Here is a 24,138-nt window from a genome sequence, read left to right on the forward strand (position 1 = left end):
CCCATTGTCATAGTCTCAATAAATACAGTCAAAACCATACAACCAACGTTGATAGGCCTTTTAGAGGGTGATTATCGGGAAAAAACCATATAGGAAAATTTTAGGAGGTTTTTTATAAAGAATAAAAAACCAAAAAAATGTTAGCATCAAGCTTTAAAAACAACGCCCAAAGTGATCAGGCCGTTTAAGAGGGATCCCTTATCGCAAAACAATCAAACTGTTGATAACCCAAGAAAAAAAAATGGTGATGTTTTAAGCTCAAATAAAACCCACGGTGTGGGCCTTTTTCGGGGGTTCTTATCGCAATTTAACAATCCACGTTAATTATATTTTTCGAAATATATTTAGTGAGCATTTCCCAAAAAGGGCTTTTGGTCTTTTTTATGAACTTGCAAATTTGATTAAATTTTCTCGTATATAAATTGTATAAATTTTTTCGGAAATGAAAGCACCATTTTCCCTCGAGCCAACCGTTCAAACACCATTTCTTTTTGATTCTTTTGATTCGGGTTTGAAAATTTAAAATTTTTGTATAAATTTGGGAGTGTCTATTTGTACCAAAAAGGGGCTAAGACTCTAACCCAAAGACATATGACCTTTAAACTTTTCGCATGGCTAGTCATTTTTTGAACCGGCGATTCGTTTTTTCTGTATATAAATTTTCTAAAAAAAATCAACATTTTATCGAGCCAACAGTTCAAACACCATTTCTCTGATCCCATTGCGGATTTGATTTTGTATCAATTTGTATTGTTGTTTTTTTTGCACCATAAGATAACCAAAGCCGAAATTCAAGAAATATGTTCGTAAGATTTCTGCGTGGCATGGTGTTGTTTTTTTTTGACCCGCTAATTGATTTTTATCTATAAAAATTTTACACATTATCGAGAAAAACATCAATTTGTCGAGCCACTATTTCAAACACCATTTCTCTGATTCCGTGGTGGATTCGATTTTGTATCAAATTGGAGGGTTAACGTTGAACCATAAAAGACTCAAAGCCTTTATTCAAGAAGTATGTCCGAAAGATTTCCGCGTGGCAAGGTCGTTCATTGAACGCCGCCTTTCCTTGTGATCTTGGTTATCATATTTTATGAACTGGCGAATATTTCTTTCTGTATATAATCGGAAAAAGCACCATTTACTCGAGGCAATAATTCAAACGCTATTTGTCTGATGCCGTTTCTGATGCGATTTTGTATCAATGTTGTAGGTCTAATTTGCACAATAAGAGGCCGAAATCCCTAATCCAAGAAATATTTCGCTGATTCTGTTGCAGATTCGATTTCGTATCAATTTTGAGAGTCTTCATTGTACCACAAGATGCCCAAAGCCCTAATCCAAGAAATATGTCCATGAAATTTCCGTATGGCATGACCGATTGATTATTGAACTGGCGATTCGTCCCTCGATCTGCACCATAAGAAGCCCAATGCCCTTATCTAAGAAATATAACATAAAATTTTGTTTCATAGAATTCCATTACCTAATGCAAAATATATATAATTTTTCATAACATCACTTTTTACTTTTAATTTTATTGACCGAGCCTGAAATTCTGCAAAAAGGTCTCCATTTTAAAAATGATTCTGTATTTATATTAATGTTAATTAGAAAACTTGGTTTCTTTTATAATATTACTTGCATTTCATTCAATTACTAGAAAACGGACAAAAATATTTGATTCAATTGAACTTTGGACTTATTTAGGTCTCATCCCGGTATGGAATAAGGCCCAGCCCGTTGTAGTCTAGAAAATAGTTCTTTGAAATTGAGTGCCCCATTTCAAGTCATTTTAATGTGATTGCTTACATGTGCATAAGTGTGTTTATTGTAACAATATTTTCTTTTTTACTTTCAAATTTCAATTATGATCGTAAATTAAAGCTTTGACCTTCACTTGACCATGTCTTTAATTCATCCTTTGATAATAATAAATATTTGAATTGTGATTTAAACAATTTCAGACAACAACTTAAGAATTTCTTACTTTTAAAGGAATATTGTTCCATAACTCCATGCTAGAATAAAAAGTATATGTTCCAAATGATTATTTTTTGTCGTTTATGTGTTTGCCCGTTGCTTATTGGGTGGACGATACCATTTTTTTAGACCTTTGGATGGTTGTGCTTTCAAATATTTTAATAATGAACATAATTAATTTACGGCACGTGCAATTTAAAGAAGCACCATCTTTGAAATGATGATAGAATCAGAGACATAGATAATCTATTTTCATGTAAAATCATTTGTTAATTGTTTAGTGTAACCAAAGATAAAATATGCATAGGTTGTATAGTTCATTGGTCAGCCATACTTTTGTTATTGTTTGTTAATTGTAATTTATCTTTATTCATCGATCAGGGTCTATCAAAATATTTTTTTCTAATCTTTCTTTTATATTCACAAAATGTGAATAAAGAGTGATCCCTCAGAAGCAATAATCACAACAAAATTACGTGAAAATTGCAAACTCAGTTTGATTGAGTGTGTACATTGGGGGATGATGAAAATGTACAAAATCCCTCACGCCCCCTAGCACCGTCTTCAGCGGTACTCAATTAAAAACCCTTCAAAGTGTTGGAATTAATTATACTGAAGGACCAGAAAAATATAACAACACTGAAGTGAAGTACGGAGCATTTTTTTATAGCTGCCACACGGCGCTTGACACCTGATTTTGTGCACAATACTAATTAATATAATTAGGGGTCATTCAATGGTGACAGGACGTTTTTTAAATACAGTATGGATTTGTTTTTCAAATGAATATGTGTTAATAGATGCATTAATAGCTAAAACAAATTTAAAGTATAATTTCCCCTTCCATTTATTATTGGCTAAAACAGCTTATTTTAGAGATATGATCCGATGTGATACTGTACAGTATGGAATAAAAAAACAATCGAAGATTAAATAATCATATTGTTTGTTTCTGATATTCACCCGCCCAAAAAAAACCCTCGAAAATCAAAAACTATTAAATTTATTAAAAAAATTACTTTCCCCCCCTTTCGCCAAAAAATTTTTTTGCGCATTTTTAATATACATTTTTTACATAAACAAATTTTTGGTTCATTCATTTAATTGAAAATGATAGAAAAATCTATTTGTGTGGGGGTTCTGTTTCCCCCGAAGGCCCTGGAAATTTTTGGGGGAGGGACTTTGGGCCACTCCATGTTTACACTTGACGGGTTTTTTGGGTAATTTAAAATTGCGGTGAGTTTTATTTTGGCGCTAACATATTATTTCTTTATAAATTAACGAACTGCCAAGATTGGGGGTTGTCTCAAGCTAGTTGTGTATACTACCTGTTTGTGAGTCAACAGGTAGGATTCGCTCGATATATTATAATCCGATTTCCATATATTGTTGAAGTGAGTACTTGACAGGTGCTTGTAATACCTATCGTTACTACATTTTCTTTGACTCACAAACTTACAGTCTTATGATTTAGTTTTATTTCATTTTTTTGTGTGTACATCTTGCAGTCTACTTGTACAAAAGGGTGGGTCAGAAATGCTGAAATGTATGAAAGAAGTACAAACCAAAACAAACATATGAATTAATGAATAAAGTAGGTGAGGAACACACGTACAACACCAGGTCATTTTTAAAAAGTTTTTATTGGCTACTAGTTTCGAGTAATACAATACTCTTCATCAGGCTTAAAAAAATATCAAATTCTAACTACTGAAGGTACTGTTATTTAGGGATACTTTTTTGTTGTTTTGTTACTATAAATAGAAGTATTGTTGCTAATAATAGCTAATATAGTTTTGCACTGTTCCAACGAGTTTATCATTGAGTATATCATGTATATTGTTTGAATAAAAAAGATCAAAAGTTCATTATGCTTTGTTTAATAATCCATTAATCTGTCCAATGTTTATAATGAGTTCGTTTGTTTCACTAAACATACCATGCTCATCTTGGCAAAACCGTTTCTGTACTAGACGGTGAGGAGGGTTCCTTAAAATTTATAGTTTTGAAGAATACCTGTGTTGTCCTTACTAATTTGAGTGTCTAAGAAATTAGCTTCCTTGGGATTGAATATCATAAGTAAACTTAATTGACTCATGAAATTAAGGTTTAAACAGGCCATGAAGGAATACAATTCCTGTCTGCTGTGCGGCCAAATCATAAATATGTCATCTATATATCTCTGTTTTAATACTTGTGTTCGTAGAAATCTCGAGTCAAGATGTGCCATGAATATTATTGCGTAACTAGGGGCGCATTTTGTTTGCATTGTTGTTCCTGATATCTGGTCATAAAATTTTCCATTGAACTGAAAACATGTTTCCTTAAGTATAAAAATCATAAGTCGGAGAATGATCCATGATTTAGGTTCGTCTTTTCTTCGATTATGAAGGGCCTCTCTTAATTTCTGATGAATATTAAGTTTCTTTAAAACTTTAAACCTGGATACTTTAGTTTCCTCGATACGTCTGGGGGTTCTGGCTCGGCTATTTTTCGTTTCTTCGGATTTTATTTCGTCAGTACCGGAAGTGAGCGTTGCTTGGGAATCAGACGGTGTAACAGCACTTTTTTCCAATTCAAAATCAAGCGGGTTTATGATAAAATGACATTTTGTGTTGAAGTTTGATAGCAGTGTCCCTCACCAAGGGCTCAGCTGGTGCTTGTTTCGGTGGATCCAAAGACTGGATACGTGGTAGAAGGTGTGCGTCTGTCTCCCTACCCACACCGATGTCGTTTGACAGGGCTGGATGCCTGGTGCGGATGGATCCCCAACGGGATACTAGTTCCTCAATAAGTATAAAATAATGAATAAAGTAGGTGAGGAACACACGTACAACACCAGGTCATTTTTTAAAAAGTTTTTTATTGGCTACTAGTTTTCGAGTAATACAATACTCTTCATCAGGCTTAAAAAAAATATCAAATTCTAACTACTGAAGTACTGTTATTTAGGGATACTTTTTTGTGTTTTGTTACTATAAATAGAAGTATTGTTGCTAATAATAGATATAGTTTTGGCACTGTTCCAACGAGTTTATCATTGAGTATATCATGTATATTGTTTGAATAAAAAAGATCAAAAGTTCATTATGCTTTGTTTAATAATCCATAAACATATGAATTAATAAAAAAATGACTTAAGTCTTTACAGTGAGAATTAAATAGATAATTATATAATTGAAAACAATTTTTCACAATTTTCTTTTTCTTTTTTTGTAATTATCCTTTATAAATACTTCTCAAGTCATGACCACAGGGACTCGACACAGTGTTGGGATAGTGATAAAAGTAATTCTAAAAAAAAAATTATACTGTATACATGATATATAATTCTTGAAAAAAAAATATACTGTATATATCAGTATATAATATATAGTGACTTATAGTAAACTGTATATATATTACATATACAGTATTACATGTATTTATTTCTGGAAATAAGAATTAGGCCTACTTTTTACACTTATCTCTGTCAAGTCCCAGTGCTCATGACATGACATAGAATTTATGATTGTTTGATAATTGACTCATTGTAATTTATTGAAAAATGGCACCTGAATGATATTTTGCATGATGCACAGGTCCAGATAATTTTTCATTTATTGGCCAATAGATCAATTAAGGGTAGAGTAAGATAATGTAAATTCTGAAAATTGTGTTCATGCATTGTTAAATTCAAGTATTCAAAGTGACTGTCGTTTATTGGTTTGCAAGCTGCAGTACTTCAGCTGAGATATTTGGCATGTATTGATGTAATATTACAAAACTTATGTAAATCAATATAAAATTTTGGTGAAACAAGGCCCATCCCTAGTAGACCAGCAAACTTGTGAAATAATTCTTCTGTTATAAATGGAACCATTGACAGGCTTTTTCTCCCCTAGCATCCCAAGGGTCCAATTTATGTCCAAATTATGTTGTTTTTTTCCCAATCCAAAAAAATATTCCCAATCTAGAAGTCAGCATTTTGAAAGAAAAAGTACCAAATTTTCAATTTTGGTGTAGGGAAATAGGGTTACTGAATGTGTGTATTAATGTTTTGTTAATAAAAACAGGATTTTTAGTTAATACCAGTTTACATTTGTACACATTTTAGCCTGTCCTTGTATTTTTGATTTGACAGAAAAAGCTGAACAATTTAAGTAAGATTTATCTAGATTTATTGTAACAAATGTAACACCTTGAATGCTAGCATATTTTCCCAAATTGGCAAATTTCACGATAAACTTTCTTCCCAAATTGGAAACTTTCACGACATAAATTTCCCAAATTTGCTATGTCGCGTTTTCCCAAAATAGAGGAAAAAAGGCCTGATTGAGGCCCAGTGCTTTGAAATCTGGTGTGACACTGTGTTACAGCATTGCCTTGTCATCTGTATTATTAAGTTTATTCAAATTATATGATTATCCTAAGGTTGAAAGTGACTATATCTTAAGAAATCATTTTTTATGCATAAAGTTTTATAGGGAATTTTTCAATTAAAAATATATAAAGGGAGGCAATAAAAAAGAAAATTTATGTCAATATACCATATGTATATAAATAGCCTTTTTGATTTTTTTTGTGGGCGGGCAATATTTTGTGCTTTTGAAGTATAGGTATCTCATACAATTTTAATAATATACAAAATGAAATTGTTCTTGTTGCTTAAAGGCATGCTGAGTGAGTATTGAACTATTTTTGGAGGGATAAATGTTGACCATTAGTGAATGTTAAAATGACATAGTGACCTACTTTTGCACTTTTCAAGTTTTATTGTGTGTAATGAATGACCTGGCATTGGAAAAAACAACTTTCTAAGCTATGTTCCAAGAAACTTTGAACGTAGCTAACACAGTGAGAGTAAATTGAGTTTTTTTTCATCTTGAAGTGAAATTAAGGCCATGATAGGCCCTCTTGTTTCAAATTGTAAAACTGAGTAATTTGAATCTGCTGGTTTTGATTTGAGTTGCAATAATTTCCAGGTATGAGAAAAACAGAATATATACATATATTGGTGAGGTGGTTGTGTCCGTCAACCCGTACAAAACGATGGACATATACAACCCGAGCTATGTGGAGGAGTATCGAGGGAGGGAGTTATACGAGAGACCTCCCCACATATTTGCTCTCGCTGACAGTGCTTACAAAACCATGAAGAGAAAAGCAAGAGATACTTGCATTGTTATTTCTGGTCAGTATTTATAATTCCTTTTTTGCTTTATTCACTGTACCAGTAGATTTAATTGTACACTCCATAAATGTACAGAAAAACTCCTTTTATCAGGAATCTTCCCCAGCTTGGTGCTTTTTCCAAGCCCCGTTTGAAGATTTTAAGTGAGTCATTTGGTCAAGGTCACAGTGACACTTTGTGTAAAGTCAGCCTTGTTGTTTCAGTAAATTGAAAGGTTCTAGGCCTAAGTTTATTAAACATTGTCCATGGCATGTAGGAAACCCCTTTTTATTTTGAGGTCATGGTCAAGGTGTGACTTTATATATATATTTACATCATCCGATACATGCATATTGAGGTCCGCATTGAAGATCAGGAAACCGAATGTGTTAGCCTCATTAAATAAAGTTGTTACTTACTTACATAAGTGTGAAAATATTATGATTATTCTGATTAATTCCAATTAAAAAAAATCTCTGTTGGTTTGAATTCTGCTATAAACAGGGAAAGTTACCATGAACATTTTAAATTGTTACAAATGTAGGTTTTGATGAAACACTGGCAAAGGTAATTTTCAATGATTAAGTATTTTTTAAAATATTTTTTAGGTGAGAGTGGTTCAGGTAAAACAGAAGCGTCTAAAATCATAATGAGGTACATAGCAGCAGTGACAAACGTTGGTGGTCGCAAGGAAGTAGAGAGGTAAGCATCGTGATATTTGACTTCACTTTACAAACCAGCAACCCTGGTTGTATTATGATATTTTATATCGGTAGTATTTAGGAATTATAACACCTGGTCATTTTAGTCCTGTCCTGTACAAGCTGACTTTTATTTCTGAGGTGAGCTTTCCGATGGCAATTATGTGTATGTGTAGTCCATTGTTAGTCTTTTTGTAATATTTCCTCCAAAACCACATGGTGTATTTACACCAAACTTGAAAGGAATAATCCCACGGCCTTAGTACAGAAGTTACATAGATCATGCCCCTGTGGTAAAAAATGGTCTGGTACTCACGCCAGCGGCTTCAGACTCTCATGTGAGAGACTATCCAGCCTAAGCTTACGGAATGTTGGCGCCTACTGGTGCCTGTAATATGCAAAGTTACAAGTTTCAGGCATATGCCTGAAGTTCAGATTTTTCTACTTCTGAAAGCTTTATTTTTCTATATTAAAGTAATTGAAATAATACTAAATTCATGGTTTTTAGGTTTTCTGATATTTTTAATGTGCGTGGTGTGACATAACATTCCCCCCTCAACAACAACAACAAAAAAATAAACAGAACATAATTTTATTTTGACTTGTATGAAGAAAAATTAATAATCATACAAAATGATACAAAATTTTAATCAATACATGATATTTTGCATTACAAATCTGTAATACATTTAAATGTATTTAGTAATATATTATGATGTTAGATAATTTTAGTCGTATAATTTTCATACATCTTACAAATTACCACTGCCAAATGAATAGTAACATTAGTTTATATTGAAAGATATTCCTTCCTGGTCTAAACTGGATTAATTCAGTCAGTTTAATGCTTCGCTTCACTTGAATCCAATAATTGTAATTCTTTGTTACACACTGTAGACAAATGACCACTATGATACAACTTCATAGAAATATTTCAATTATTATTATCATATCTCAAAAGATAATCATTTACTATATGAGCTAAAAAGTTTGACAATTTTGGCTCGACTATTAGAAGATTTAAGGGAGAGCTATTGTACTAACCCAAACATTGGCGTCACTTTGCGGTTATTAAGTTTTTGAGTGCAAAATGGTATCGCCAATACTGCAGAAGGGAATTGGTTGAAATTTCACACACTGGTTTGAGAGACTCTCCAAGGTTCATAACTCTTGCATGGATTTTGACAGAATTATTATGGCCTTTTTGGAACTTTAAAATTTATGTAATATACTATACAGGCACTTGTATTAATTACTACATGGAGAATCATCAAGGGCACTGTCCTACAGACAGCATTTGTTCAATATTATGGTTTTGTATCATTATAAAATACCAAGTTTATTCTCATTTTCCTCATACAGCAGGGGATATCATTTCAAGTTCAAATTACTGTAAAATGCTTTAAATTCATGATGGGAAAGATTTTCACATTTTAAAAAAAAAAAATATTTTCATGGTCAAAAAGAGTTTATTTTCATTAAAAAAGTATATTTTCTATATTGCCTGTTATTCATGAATTGATGAATAATCTTTTCATGGAAAGTATGCTGAATAGTTGAGAAAGGTTTTGCTAATTTGACATTCTGACACAGTCTTAATTCCAATATTTTAAAGTTTATAAAGTTAAATCTGCAGTCTAACTATTATTTGAATTTTGAAATTTTGAAAAAGAACACTCTTCCAAAATACTTGTAAGAATAAAATATGTTTGTATATTCCCTTAAGAGAGAAATCTGCTTGCATGAAATTACTGCTGAATTTTTAACCTTAACCTTCTTAAAAAAGCATCATAATATTTTGTTCCGAAATCGACCATAAAATTATAGACACAACGTTATTTACTGTTTATAAATTTTATGAAAATATTTTATTAAATATAGCTTTAAACACCCGTAAAGTAGATAAAATTAATTGTGCATACCGGTATAGACTACTGTTAAATATAAACCAAAAAATATTGTTAGTTGATACGGTATTTGTGTGTTTATATAGTATTTATGTGTTTATATCGCAGTAAAAATATTACTTGCAATAAAAATATTACTTAAGTATGTGATTGCGCTACACATACGTACAGGTGTTGTTTGCTTACATTTCCCTTAAACTATTAATTTAAGACAAGCAAAGTAACTTTTCATCTTTTTTCTAAAGCATAAGATTAAGTTGAAAATGTGAAATTATTTTTTACTTTTTTTTCCACTCTACATGTATATTTGCCATTTACACTTCAATAATAAACAGAGATACTGATTGAATCTGTTTTTGTAAATTACCATAAAAACTATGGTATTATAATAAAAATAAAACTATAAAAATGGTATACTTTTCACTCTCTATATGCCATGGGCAACCAAATCTACCCATGCAACCAGTGCAGACCAAGATTAGCCACCTTATCATTGTCTACACTGATTGTCATTCAGTCAGTACATATTTTTAAATGATAAATTATAGTTTTGTACAGATTGAAATATGAACAAGTTCATTTAAAGGCACATTATGCCTCAGAAAATGAGTATTTTTTTCATCTTTAGAAAGGGCAAGCATGAGTTTTAAAATGTTTAAATAATTGTTTTATAGCCATGTTAGATACATGTACTTATAAGCTGAAGAAAGTAACACTAAATCTGATATTATTTGTCATAAAAGTAGCAAAATGTAAACATAGTAAGATTTTGACTTCCGCACGAACTACCAAATTACTTTAACTATGTTGATTAACAAAAGCAACAGATGCAAAAGATGATTCAGGTTCATGGCCAATGAGTAAGTAAATGTCTGGAAACTAGAACAGGACACCAAAAATAAAAGCTTTTAAGAAATAAAATTAAAATCATTTATGAGGCAAAATGGGCCTTTAAGATATTTAGTGTAGTACAGGTTTAATGTAATATATAAGGATAGGAACCCTGTCTGTCTGTCACATTTGGATGACAAATTTTATTGAAGTATACTTGATATAAATATTCCTCTCTTGATCAGAGTGAGGGCTTTACTTTAAGAGAGATAAAGATTTTCCCCATTCATTTAGTAAGTTTGAAGTTTTGGCTGTAAGCAAACATTTATCTTTCATCAAAATCCGACATACACCATAGATTGTTCGGTTGCCAAGTTGTCAGTAGGCAGTCATGTTAAGTGATAAGCAGTGTTCAGTGTTTCCTTTCCTGTTTCCTTAACTAATGACTGATGCGGAAGTGGTTTAGAGGGGTGTTATATGAGTTTTAACTGATCAGCTTCAGAGAGCTATAGAGATTAACCTTCACCACCCTGAATTTCTGAAATGAACTTGTCCATGTTTTAATCTGGGCAAAATCATTTTGGTTTTTAGGGGTAAGTGGAAGTGGTTTAGAGGGGTGTTATGTTATATGAGTTTTAACTGATCAGCTGCAGAGAGCATGTAGGGATTAACCACCCTAAATACCTGAAATGGACTTGTCCATGTATTAATCTGGACAAAACCATTAATACTTTTGAGGAAAAATTTCATAATGAGTAATGAATGACAGAATAGTGAACAGTGTGCAGTCAATTCATCATTTGAAGGGAAAATATCAAAATGTGTACTGAAGCGAATAGTGCAAGTCATGGTCTGCTCAGTGCCACTGGACACATGGTCTGCATTGGTCACATGGTCTGCACTGGTCGCATGGTCTGCATTGGTCACATGGTATGCATTGGTCACATGGTCTGCATTGGTCACATAGTCTGCATTGGCCACATGGTCTGTTGCACATTAGTCACATGGTCTGCATTAGCCACATGGTCTGCTGCACATTTGTCACATGGTCTGCATTGGTCACAAGAGTAGATAATTGTTGCCAGCAGCAGGGCAAAGGTTACAAGGCTAATGTAGCATGTCAATATTATACAAGAAGACTGAGAAATGTGTATAACATAACAGTTCAAAACCCCAAAGCAATAATTCATTACCCTCCGCAAACTATTGACCTACTTTGTTACTTTATAAACATATTTGTTTTTTACATAAATTTTTTTTTATATTTTGATTATAGATAAAAGGTTAAGTTATTATTAAATGCTGGTCTACTGTTAATATGAATTGATGAATTTGATAATTTTAAGAAGGTTAAGTTAATATTAAATGCTGGTTCGATGAATTTGATAATTTTAAGCATAAAGTGGCATACTTTCACTACTTATATGTGAATTAATTTCTATATAGTTACATACTTAATTGAGTATCTAAGTGTCATTATATCTTAAAAGAATTATTCTTTTGCTCAAGTCTGTGGTATTTATAATATACATGTAATTAATTTTTATTTTCAAATACTTATATGTACGTGATACTAAGAAGCTTTGTTCAAGTGATCAAGTCATTTGTATAAAACAGTGGGTGGGGGTTAGTATATGTAATTCAATGACTTTGCTTGTAAAGCTGTTGACGAAATGAAATGAACAACAGTTTCTTGCTTGAATTTAAGTTAACATGATTTTGAATAATACTGATGTTCACAATATTGAATGGGCCAGCGATTGTATGTTTCTTAGAAGTGTGACGACCAAGATTATTGGCATAAAACTGGACTTACGGTATTTAAAAGATGTTAATATTTGATGGCTGCTCACCAATATACCCCATCATGTCCTTTCAGGCCTCACAGTGGCCTTTAAGGCCATCATTGTCTTCTATTAGGGCCATCCAGAATAGCACAATGGCACACAGCAGAACTAGTATCAAATCTCTTAATACTGGAATTTAACTATAAATGAGCCGTGTCATGACAAAACCAACATAATGGGTTTGCGACCAGCATGGATCAAGACCAGCCTGCGCATCCGCACAGTCTGATCAGGATCCATGTTGTTCGCTTACCAACTCTATTACAAGTAGAGAAACTGATAGCGAACAGCATGGATCCTGATCAGACTGACAGATGCGCAGGCTGGACTGGATCCATGCTTGTCGCAAACGCACTATGTTGGTTTTGTCATGGCGCGGCTCAAATATATAAAATCGGATACAAAAAATACTGTAGGAACAAGTAAAAGAGATAAAACAATTTTCAACAATGTTTTGAATCTTATATTACTCGGCTATATCAATGGTAGATTTTTTCATGGTTGAGTAAACCAATGTACCATTAAGGTGAAATATAATTATTATACATTGAAATTTGATAGTGATATTCTGTATTTCTGTATGATCGGATTTCTTTTTTCATATAGCATGTGTCATACAAGAATTTTATAGTAAGACGGCCAAAATTTTTTTGGGGGAGTTGGGTTTTAAGTGGAACTAACACTGAAAATGTCATACCTTTGAAGTATTAATGGTGCCCTACCATGCATTATTACAGGCACAATTAGTGGGCACCTGAGTAGAATCACTGACGTTCTGTAAGCCTAAGCTGGATAGCTTCCTTGCATCATAGAATTCAAAGTCAATTGCGGGAGTCAGACACACAACCTTGTGGGGCAAGTGGTTTGAAGTCAAAAGACTTTAACCACACAGCCACGGATACTCCTATTTAGACGGACAATGGCAAAATTGAATTGATATAGATTTATATATAAATAAGTTCTTCAAAAATGTCCAGCCATTGGGTACATGTAACCCAGAAATTCAGCTCAGTTTTGTAATAGATGAATGTTACCAAAACAGTTTTGCAATTATTATGTATTATAAATTTTATAATGTCAAGGCTAGCCTAGAACTGCAGGTTTAACTAGCAAAGGTCAGTTGGAACTTTTTCAACATTTTATATGTTAATATACATGTACTACATGATGTTCATATATATATCTTTGTTAATAGTGCAATTGTTTCATTTTGAACAATGCAATTTCAGTTGACCTATAAGGGAATACATGTATATCCTGTCAAGTAAAGAATGTTTGACCATTTGAAATTTTAACGGAAAATCACTGACAGCTGACAAATTTTACTACTTGAGGTACATGTACATAATTACTGTGACAGTGCTTTGAGTGGACACTGCAGTCAATGTGTAATTTTAACTTAATTTTGTGTTAAAAAATGTTTAAAAATATCAAAATTGTCATTCATTAAACTTGTATGCTTTTGAGAAATTCGATGATAAATGAACCGTATAATGACTGTACAGTGTAAGTATCTCGTAAATATACAAGTGGGCACATTCTTTACACCTTGAGATAGCATCTTTATTACATGTACAATATCACACAAGTTGTAGGTGTATTTATAGTATATATAAAGCAGAAAATTTTATATACGGTCCTCCGATCTTTTTGTTAAGATTTTATCATTGTTATTATATCCAGTAAGCAGAACAGAAAATTATTTTGTGTATCGGGCTCGTTTCTCAAAACGCATAAAGCTTAGAAAATCCCGTAATAAATCGACCTCCGTCATTGAATGCTATGATATGACATTGAGATATTTGGTAAATCGTTACTGACAGTTCGTCATTCAATTTTTCAAACATTAAATTGAGGATTTTTTTTATTGAAGTTTTTTTTTATCAAGGACAAATAAGTTGTAATCTGATTATGCAATCAGTATCTCAAATATTTTCTCCTCTTCAAAGCTTTAGAGCTATGTCTACCTGATATCCAATGCTGAAAGGAGGGTTATTTATTTTACACTTTGAACACTCGGTACATAAAATGCACTCCAAACATTAGTGCAGTAAATTACTTACTTATATACAGGAAGTCTTGTTAAGATTTTTCAGCTTGTCAATATGTATTATTGAGTTGTAGGAAAAAGTGTTTTGAGACATTCCCCCGAACAATTTAATTTTGTTTGTTTAATTTATAGCCTCTGACAGTTAAGAATGTTAGAATTGATAACAGACAATTTTTAATGGCAAGATCTATAAAATATTAATAGTGATGAACAAACATTCAATATATGGATAAGTTTAAAGGCGTGTTTGTTGATGTAAACCCACATTGCTGCCCTCACAATTAAGTCGTTATCAACCTGGGGTTTGAAAATATTGTAGAAGCTAGCCAGATAGGAAATTTGTGTATTAATGTACCATATCAGCTGGTCCTACCTTAACATAAAATTTCTCAAATGTTTGCCGTTGTATTCCTAAACTTAGCTGTTTTTGGTGCAACAAAGATGTGTAATCTGATTAATTATCAATGCTTTTTAGCTCGACTATTCGATAAGAATAAGTAGAGCTATTGCAGTCACCCGAGCGTCGGCGTCCGCGTCGGCGTAACCACTTATGTTAAAGTTTTTGTAATAGTTCAAATATTTTCAAAGTCCATAGACATATGGCTTTGAAACTTTGCACACTTGTTCACCATCATGACCCCAACCTGTAGACAGGAGGAGGTAACTCTATCAAGCATTTTGACAGAATTATGCCCCTTTTTCGACTTAGAATTTAAGTTAAAGTTTTTGTAATAGTTCAAATTTTTTCAAAGTCCATTGACATATGGCTTTGAAACTTTGCACACTTGTTCAACATCATGACCCCAACCTGTAAACAGGAGGAGGTTTCTCTATCAAGCATTTTGACAGAATTATGCCCCTTTTTCGACTTAGAATTTACGTTAAAGTTTTTGTAATGGTTCAAATATTTTCAAAGTCCATTGACATATGGCTTTGAAACTTTGCACATTTGTTCACCATCATGACCCCAACCTGGAAACAGGTGGAGGTAACTCTACCAAGCATTTTGACAGAATTATGCCCCTTTTTCGACTTAGAATTTACGTTAAAGTTTTTGTAATAGTTCAAATATTTTCAAAGTCCATTTACATATGGCTTTGAAACTTTGCACACTTGTTCACCATCATGACCCCAACCTGAAAACAGGAGGAGGTAACTCTATCAAGCATTTTGACAGAATTATGCCCCTTTTTCGACTTAGAATTTACGTTAAAGTTTTTGTAATAGTTCAAATATTTTCAAAGTCCATTGACATATGGCTTTGAAACTTTGCACACTTGTTCACCATCATGACCCCAACCTGTAAACAGGAGGAGGTAACTCTATCAAGCATTTTTTTTGCTATCAAGCACTAAGAATAGTCGAGCGTTGCTGTCCTACCGACAGCTCTTGTTACATATAAAAAGGGGCCATAACCTTTACCCTGCCAAATATTATAAATTGACTTGTAAAAACAAAACTATCCATTATAATTATGGAAAATTAAAAGACAAGACAGGCGGAATAGGAAACAGTGCAGACCATGACCAGATGGCGCACATGCCTGTTGATACTTGGGTCTGGACTGGTCGCATGGGTGGTTGAGGTAAGCAGTCTAAAATGGAGAGAGTTATAGTGTATGACTTGTGTTAATTTAGTATTCATTAAGATATAAATAAGTATTTTATCTATTTTAGAGTAAAAGACGTATTGATCAAGTCCAATATTATCCTGAAGCTTTGGGAAAAAGCAAAAAAAAACAAAAATGTAAACCCATAGATTTGGAAAAAACATGGACATCAAACTTTTATTTAAAAGGGGAAACCCTTGGTGGGGCCCTAAATTTAAAAACACTTTCTGGGAAAAGGGAAAATTTTCATTTAAAGTTATAATATATAATTATGTTAGTCACCATTGAAATGATTGTATTCTTTCATTTACACTACATGTATAATTTTATGTACTAATTATCTTATGCATATTTTTTCCGTTTTAAGTGCACTAACACATCTGTGTAAGACTTTGAAATTTTTATGGTTTTTTTTTTTTTTTGCATTAGGAGCTCCTTTAAATGAACAAATGTACATGTATGATATCTCATTCATTTGCTCACTTGTAAAACAATTAGGTATTGAATGAATACAGTATATCCTGTTTTTATTTGTGACTATTGTGAACTCCATCAATCATCATTACAAGCTATTTAGTCATACCAAATGTCAATTGTATATATGAGCCGTGTCATGACCAAACCAACATAATGGGTTTGCGACCAGCATGGATCCAGACCAGCCTGCGCATCCGCGCAGTCTGATCAGGATCCATGCTGTTCGCTTACAGACTGTATAACAAGTAGAGAAACTGATCGCGAACAGCATGGATCCTGATCAGACTGCGCGGATGCGCAGGCTGGTCTGGATCCATGCTGGTCGCAAACCCATTTTGTTGGTTTTGTCATGACACGGCTCATATATAATTATACATGTTGTACATGTTGTACTGGCCTGTCAATATAACATGTCACTTTAATTGGATTTCTTTTGCTATTTTGCACAAAATAGTTTATATCGTAACAGCTGCGGGTGATTAATCATATTATTTTCTGAATGTCATAGAAAGTCTGTTGTTACTTAAGAATTGTTGATTGTTAACCCCTCCTGACCATTGGACTTGTCCATTTTATGATCAGTACAAAGCCATTAGTCATTTTTAGGGATAATTTCAAAATTTGTTCTGACTTGATGGCTAATAGTGCAGACCATGATCGGATGGCATGGGTGTGGGCTTAAGGTGTGATTAAAAAAATAATTAACAGAAACATAGGTTTTTTTCAAGCTTTTCAACAACAACAAAAACATAAGTTAAGCAAAACATTTTGCAAATCTGTAAATGAAGTAATAGATACCTTTGAGTCTAAATACATTGTATAAGAGTTTTTGCATCATGTTTATAATGCACAAAGAGGCACATGATGCCTACCTTCACCGGTTAAGCAAGCTGGAAAGTTGCCATATGACCCTTGCAGTGCCTATATGACTTGAAAATCCATCAAACTTAACACATATGTTGAGTCCATATTTTTACTCTTGAATATTATCCAGTTTCTGATATATCACTGTTTGATATTTTACAGTCACGTGTTGTACATCAACAAAAAGGAGAGAGAAATTTTCACTCGTTCTACCAGCTTATTAATGGAGCTACAGATCAGAAACTTGCCGAGATGAAGTTGAAAAGAGATCCTCATAAATATTTCTATATCAATCAAGGAGGAGAACCAAAGGTACAAATGTATTTTCATGTCTTGTGTGTTTGTTTGTTAGCTGTTTGATGTTTTGTATGTAACTTAACATAGTGGTTTCTAAGTTCAAATTTTTGCCCTGTGTTCAAAGTTAGCCCTGCCCCAGGTTCACTTGGCTATCTGTAGACCGCTCTGAATTTCTGCTTGCATACTCCAAAAATACAAGTGAATTTTGAAAATATTGCAAGTAATTCTATCTTACACTCTCAAAAACATGTAAAATGAAAGTAGTGAGCACCTGTTATGCAAGGAAAATACTTGAAAAATCTTTTTCTTGTCACGACACATATGGTCTTAAGTTTATCTGGTGCGTTTGCCTAGAAGTATAAGTGAACCTTTTTCAAAGTCTGTTCAAATCATGACCTTTGGGGCAGATGTGTACTAAGTGGGCCATGGTGGCCCTGTTATTTCAGGCCCTTAATTCTTGGATTTGTTTAGACAAATGTGCAGCGTCAGCTAAATTTCAGAAATATAGAATAAATAATTATAAATTGTTAACATACATGTAATTTGAATTAAATATTTCAGTGCCCTACATTGAACGACCAATCAGATTACAGAAATGTTATGAATGCTATGAAGACACTAGGGTTTGCGTTTAAACATGCAGAGACTTTATGGAAGGTAGTAGCTGCAGTAATTCTCCTGGTGAGTTTCAGTTATATCATTTTAAAGATCCTTCCCATGCTAAATATCTTAAATGGACTCATCCATCTTTCAACCTGGACAAGACCATTTATCATTTTTAGGGGGAATTTCAAAATATTTACTGACTGCGTAATACACAGTGAAAACCATGACCAGATGTCATGTAAGCTCTTCTTTTTAAAGTTAAAAGAGTGTGGGGCATCATATTAGATTTGAAATTGTGGATATATGCAGTGTATAAGTACTAAATAAGTCAGAGGAACCACTTATTAAAGGATCTCCATTGAATTCCAAAATGCGGAATACATAAAATTAAAAAGTCTGTCACAGATTAATCGTCAGGGGCAATTAAAACAGAAAAGTATGAAAAGGTATAATAAAGCAATATAGTCATAATAATGATTAGTGATTGTTGATGTAGACCTTCATCAAATGGTATGAAAATCTCGCAAAAATATTTTCCAATCCTGCTTTGCTAAAAACATAAGCGGACTCTCTTTATTATTGTGATTTTTTACGGAAATTTGAAGTACCATTGATTTTTCAGGGAAGTTTGAAGTACCATTGATTTTGCAAGGAAATTTGAAGTGCTATTGATTTTTCAGGGAAATTTGATTCGGACAGGGAAATTTGAAGTAATGTTGATTTTTCAGGGAAATCTGGAGTACCATGCTCAGGATGATGTACATGATTTGTCAGAGGTTTCTGACAAGAAATTATTGTCAGATATCAGTGGTCTGTTGTCAGTGACAACAGAGAATATTGAGAAAGCGTTGACACATAGAGTTATAGCGGCTGGTGGAAATGTGGTAGATAAAGGTCTGACTGTATCGGAGGCATACTATGCCAGGGATGCTTTTGCTAAGGTAATATTCACATTGTAACTATGATCTATGAAGTACTAAAATATCTAGAGGATATTCAAGTTTTTTTCTAAAAAATTTAGGAATTTAGTTTTATCGAGTGGTATGAAAATAGTGCTTGACAGTAGCCAGCTATCCAGCTACCTAACAGGAGTCGGTGGTTTTACCTAGGTGCTTGCTTGTGCCTGAAATGAAACATTTGATAAAGTTTGATAAAATTGCTTTGAAGTGCATCTGAGGTCTTCCTCCGGTAAAGCTTAAATGTTGACTTATTACTGAAAAAGTGTTAGTAAAACTCAAAACTAGGTGTATTATTGAAATATTGTTGGAAGCAGATGTTTTACAATGTACCCTGGAAAGAGGGTGCGGGAGCATAATAGTTAACCCCTCCCCTTTTTCTGTTCTTCTATCATGCTTGTGTCCAACAATTAACTTGAGTGTAGGAATTTTACTAAAACGTCACATAGTGATAGGCACCAGTTACAAGGAACTGTAGTGTACCAAAACAATTATTCTGCCTTGCTTTACTGTTACTATAACTTATATGTTTAGACAATATGAATCTTTTTTCATATATTGATATATCACCAAATTTTTCAGGCAATTTATGACCGAATGTTTACATGGATCGTAACAAGAATCAATGAAGCTATAGATCCCCATCTAACTGGTGTAGAGTTTGTAGGCAAGAATACCGTGATAGGTGTCTTAGATATCTATGGTTTTGAAATATTTGACAATAATAGGTAAGTAAAAGCAGCAGTCTGTAGAGCAGTAATTTTTACAACAATTGTGTTATAACTTGTACTTCCTAAGTAAGACTTTATAATAAATTTTACGTCTAAAGTGCAACAACTAAAGTCTTTTCCTCCCATAGGGTGTTGCTCTGCAATATTTTTACTGTTTTAAAAGAGAGGTCCATGGCCAAGTGGTTATGGTTGTTGACGGCAAACCACTTGTCGCTCACCACTGTAGGTTGGAGCCGTGCCAGCATCTTCGGATTCTCCATGTAAGAAAGCTATCCAGCTAGCTAACGGAACATCGGTGGTTCTTCTTAGGTGTCAGTTTGTGCCTACAATAATGTAGATAGGGGCACCAGAGATCTTTCTCCAACGCTTTAAGCTGGAGAGTTACCATATGACCTATTCTGTATTGTTGTGATGTTAAACCCAATAAAAAAAGTGTCCATCAACAGAGGCATCTATGGGAGGAATATTAATTAAAGATCCTGTAACTAAATTTTTTTTATGGTTTATATCATAAATATAATGCTCAAATGAAGATTTATCAATATTGTAAGTTCCAAAAAGCATTATTTGTAAACATATTGCCGAATTTACATTTCATGTTAATAAAGGGAGGAAATTAGAAATTTATTTTCTATAAAGATTAAATCAAATTTTTCAATAAGAAATGAATGCATATATTTTATGATTGCATATAATGTGGACATTTGCAGTACATATTTCACATATTCTTAGATGTTTGAAAATTGTTTTAGAAGCATTATTATATATATATATAAAAGTTCACTTAAGCATGGTTACAACCTTAATAACAACATACAGGATCTTTAAAATGAAATTACTTTCCTACAGGCTATATTACTTACTTGATTGTAATGTCTTGTTGCTTTGAATGGATGCACAAATATTGCTGCAATTTACATTTAAAGCTGGTATTAGAGAAAGTTACAGCAATTTTCATAATATATCCAAGAGATTGTGATAAGAATTAAAATTTAAAATAATCTGCAAGCTAGCTTGTGGAACATTGGTTTTCCTACTCAGATGCTCACTTGTGCCTGAGATAAATGCACATAGGGGCATCTGAGTGCTTCCTCCACCAGTAAAGCCAGAAAGTCACCATATGACCTATAATGTGCCGATGTGGTATAAAAACCCAACCAAAAACAAAAACAAAACTGCAATGTTTGATATGTAAGTAATAATTACAATATTTTGTTTCTTGTGTTTTCATTTTTTAACAAAACAATGTCATAAACCTGCTATTCAAGTAATAATTACGATATTTTTGTTTGTTCTGTTTCAGTTTTGAACAGTTCTGTATCAACTATTGCAATGAGAAACTTCAGCAGTTATTTATAGAGCTTGTATTGAAGGTATGTCACCAGATCAACCAAACGTATCTGATATATCCATGTGCAACTTTCAGATCTAATCTAATTGCTTCAAATTTATCTTTCTGAAAAAAATATAAATGAATCAACAATTACCTAATCCTGTTATAACTTGGTGATTTGGGTTTTTTGTTAATCTCTTGATTTAGCATGTTTCAACTCCATAACAGGATTATACCTTGTTCCTGTGAGAAAACTTTAGTTCCCCCCACTCCCCCACCAAACACATGGTAGGGATGCTATACAGGAATCACTTTGTAACGTTCCATCTCAGGACCCTAGAGGTATTAACTTGAACTTAAAATATTACAATATCACAGGTTAACTGTGTGTTTTAAGTTTGATAACTCTTATAGATAGTTTGGCATAATTAGGTACCTTATTATTTAAATTTGGCATCAGGAGAATAATACTTTTGTTACGAAGTTGTCTTTACAAAAATAATAGTTAACAGATAATTATACTTTTTTAGCAAGGCAATAGATTGAAATTATTATTGGTACACATATGAAACATCATAAAATATACTAGGTCAAGTTCTAATTTGACTTCCGACCATTTATTTTTCAACAGGGTCTTTCAAATAGAATGGTCTGGAAACACGCTATGTAAACCCTTCTCGCTACTATTAAACATGTCTCGGTATAAATCGGTATAGTTTGCTATAAGCAAATTATGTAAGTGTTCAAGAAAAGGGCGAATATTAAATACAAGAGCAAAACTGAAATTTTTAACGACATGATGTTATTTAAAAAAAAATTAACTTTTGAAAAAAGGCTAAATATTTCAGGAAATGATGTTTTTTAAAGCCATCTTTCTTAATAAACATAGATTGTTTGTTCAGAATATTTGCCGATAATCGGCGCTATTTTGAAAATGCACCAAATTAAACATCAAATATTTGCAAATAATATAGTGAAATATTATAATATTTTTACATGATACGATTTAATAACAACATTTCTGTGTAAAATCAATTTCTATTTTGTCATTGAACAATGCATGAATGTTAAAAAGCTCATGAAACTCGGACCTATTTTCAAATATGAGCAGTAGATTTTTACCTTCACACCGGGAACGAAAAATTTCTAATTTCATTGCAAATCTATAAATTGTTACTTTTTTCAAGTAAAAACTGATAATATAATGTAGTCAGAGTTAGTTTTTAGTATTTTTTTGATTAATTTAACAAAACATTATCTTATAATTTGATTTTTGAATGCCATATCACAGTGGGTAGATAACCCAATCACGTGACTCAACCGAGACAGCATTTTCTGTAAAATTGGTCTGTCTCCAGACCATTCTATTTGAAAGACCCTGTTTTCAAATAGTTGGAAGTGGGGGGGGGGGTATGAATCACCATTTGTTATTGTAATATATTGACTCACTATTGGTCAGCTACTATTATACACTGGCTGATAAACCCCGCCTAAATTCACTTGGCATCACCTCTCCGTAGTACCATTAGTAAATAGATTTAGAAACCAAACAACTGCGTTGTTAAATCTATCTACCCATGCTGCCGAGTAACTATAATATGGTAGACATTACAGTTATAGCTCTAGTTTTGATTATTTTTATATTGCAGCAAGAACAAGAGGAGTATATGAGAGAAGGTATAGAATGGCAGCATGTAGATTATTTCAACAACAAAGTCATTTGTGATCTTGTTGAACAGCCACATAAAGGAGTTCTGTCCATCTTAGATGAAGCTTGTCTCAGTGTTGGCAAAGTCACAGATGAGGTAAAAACATTTTATTATTATATATTTGAGTGTGTAAATTATTCAGAAAATACCGGTATGTATGAATAAAATTTTTTTTCCAAGACTCCTCTCCTTGTGGCCATCTTGCTTTCCGATCAAACAGGAGGGCAATAGGTTACTGAAATTCTACTCATTCAGTAAGTATATACTTGTATGGCTTGTTTGGGTATATTCAAACAAAAGAAGTACTCACAGTACAGGTCCATTCATAGGAATGTATGTCCTTCACACAAACTGTGAAATGAATTATGTTTGGGTAGGAAAAATTTTCACAAATTTTGCACAATGAAAAGTGCACAAATTTACGTATGCACCAATATAAAAATGAAAATTGTTAGAGTTGTTGAACTCTTGTTTGAATCTAAATCCTGTGTAGAATATATAATATATTTTATAGGGATGGCAACGAATACCAAAATCAATACTCAAGTACTCTGTCATTTTTCCGATCGAGTACTCGGTTACTCGAATGAATTTTTTAATGATCTTTAAAGTTTTATCACACAATCAATATCAACACCGTCTGTATGCTACTTTCGTTTTCTATTTTAATTCATAGAATTCGTAACTATAAATAGGACTGCAAGAAATATATAAATATAAACATAAGAAATGTCAATGACAGCATTTCTTATATACCTATAAATTTTCTCCCTAAAATACAGGATGAACGCAAATACGCTTCAATTAACGGATAGAAATTGACAAATACGGTACCATATATGGAAGTGCCGGACTATTTTTGACATTGGTTCCGATCTTAGCTTTGTATAAACGTAGCATTTAAAACGGAAACCAAAATTATAAAAGGCGTGGCCGGTTTTGCAAAAATTACGTATTCATCCGTCGGTCATAAAATTCTTATAGTGTAGTATAATGAAAATCATTTATAATTCAAACGAAAAGGTATATAATAAAAAGAAAATTATGTTGTAGAAGCTTTCTGAGCCTATGCATTTTTCTACTCG

The 24,138-nt window shown here is 32.8% G+C and overlaps 1 protein-coding gene across 1 annotated transcript in view; it reads left to right on the forward strand.

Annotated features, from left to right (window-relative positions):
• The first annotated feature begins 3,193 nt into the window (after window positions 1-3,193).
• The window catches only part of LOC132720477 (unconventional myosin-Id-like), a 46,373-nt gene continuing 25,428 nt past the window's right edge, over window positions 3,194-24,138 (forward strand). Inside the window, 11 exon segments of the mRNA XM_060704630.1 lie at window positions 3,194-3,219; window positions 6,948-7,156; window positions 7,744-7,837; window positions 16,148-16,222; window positions 16,224-16,288; window positions 17,558-17,733; window positions 18,280-18,399; window positions 19,053-19,265; window positions 19,863-20,008; window positions 21,315-21,384; window positions 22,994-23,149. Of these exon segments, the coding sequence (XP_060560613.1) occupies window positions 7,015-7,156; window positions 7,744-7,837; window positions 16,148-16,222; window positions 16,224-16,288; window positions 17,558-17,733; window positions 18,280-18,399; window positions 19,053-19,265; window positions 19,863-20,008; window positions 21,315-21,384; window positions 22,994-23,149 (1,257 nt within the window). The 5' untranslated portion in view covers window positions 3,194-3,219; window positions 6,948-7,014.

Source organism: Ruditapes philippinarum, unplaced genomic scaffold (genome assembly GCF_026571515.1).
Source record: "Ruditapes philippinarum isolate M1 unplaced genomic scaffold, ASM2657151v2 ctg4234_1_1_1_1, whole genome shotgun sequence".
NCBI classification, from domain to species: Eukaryota; Metazoa; Mollusca; class Bivalvia; order Venerida; family Veneridae; genus Ruditapes; species Ruditapes philippinarum.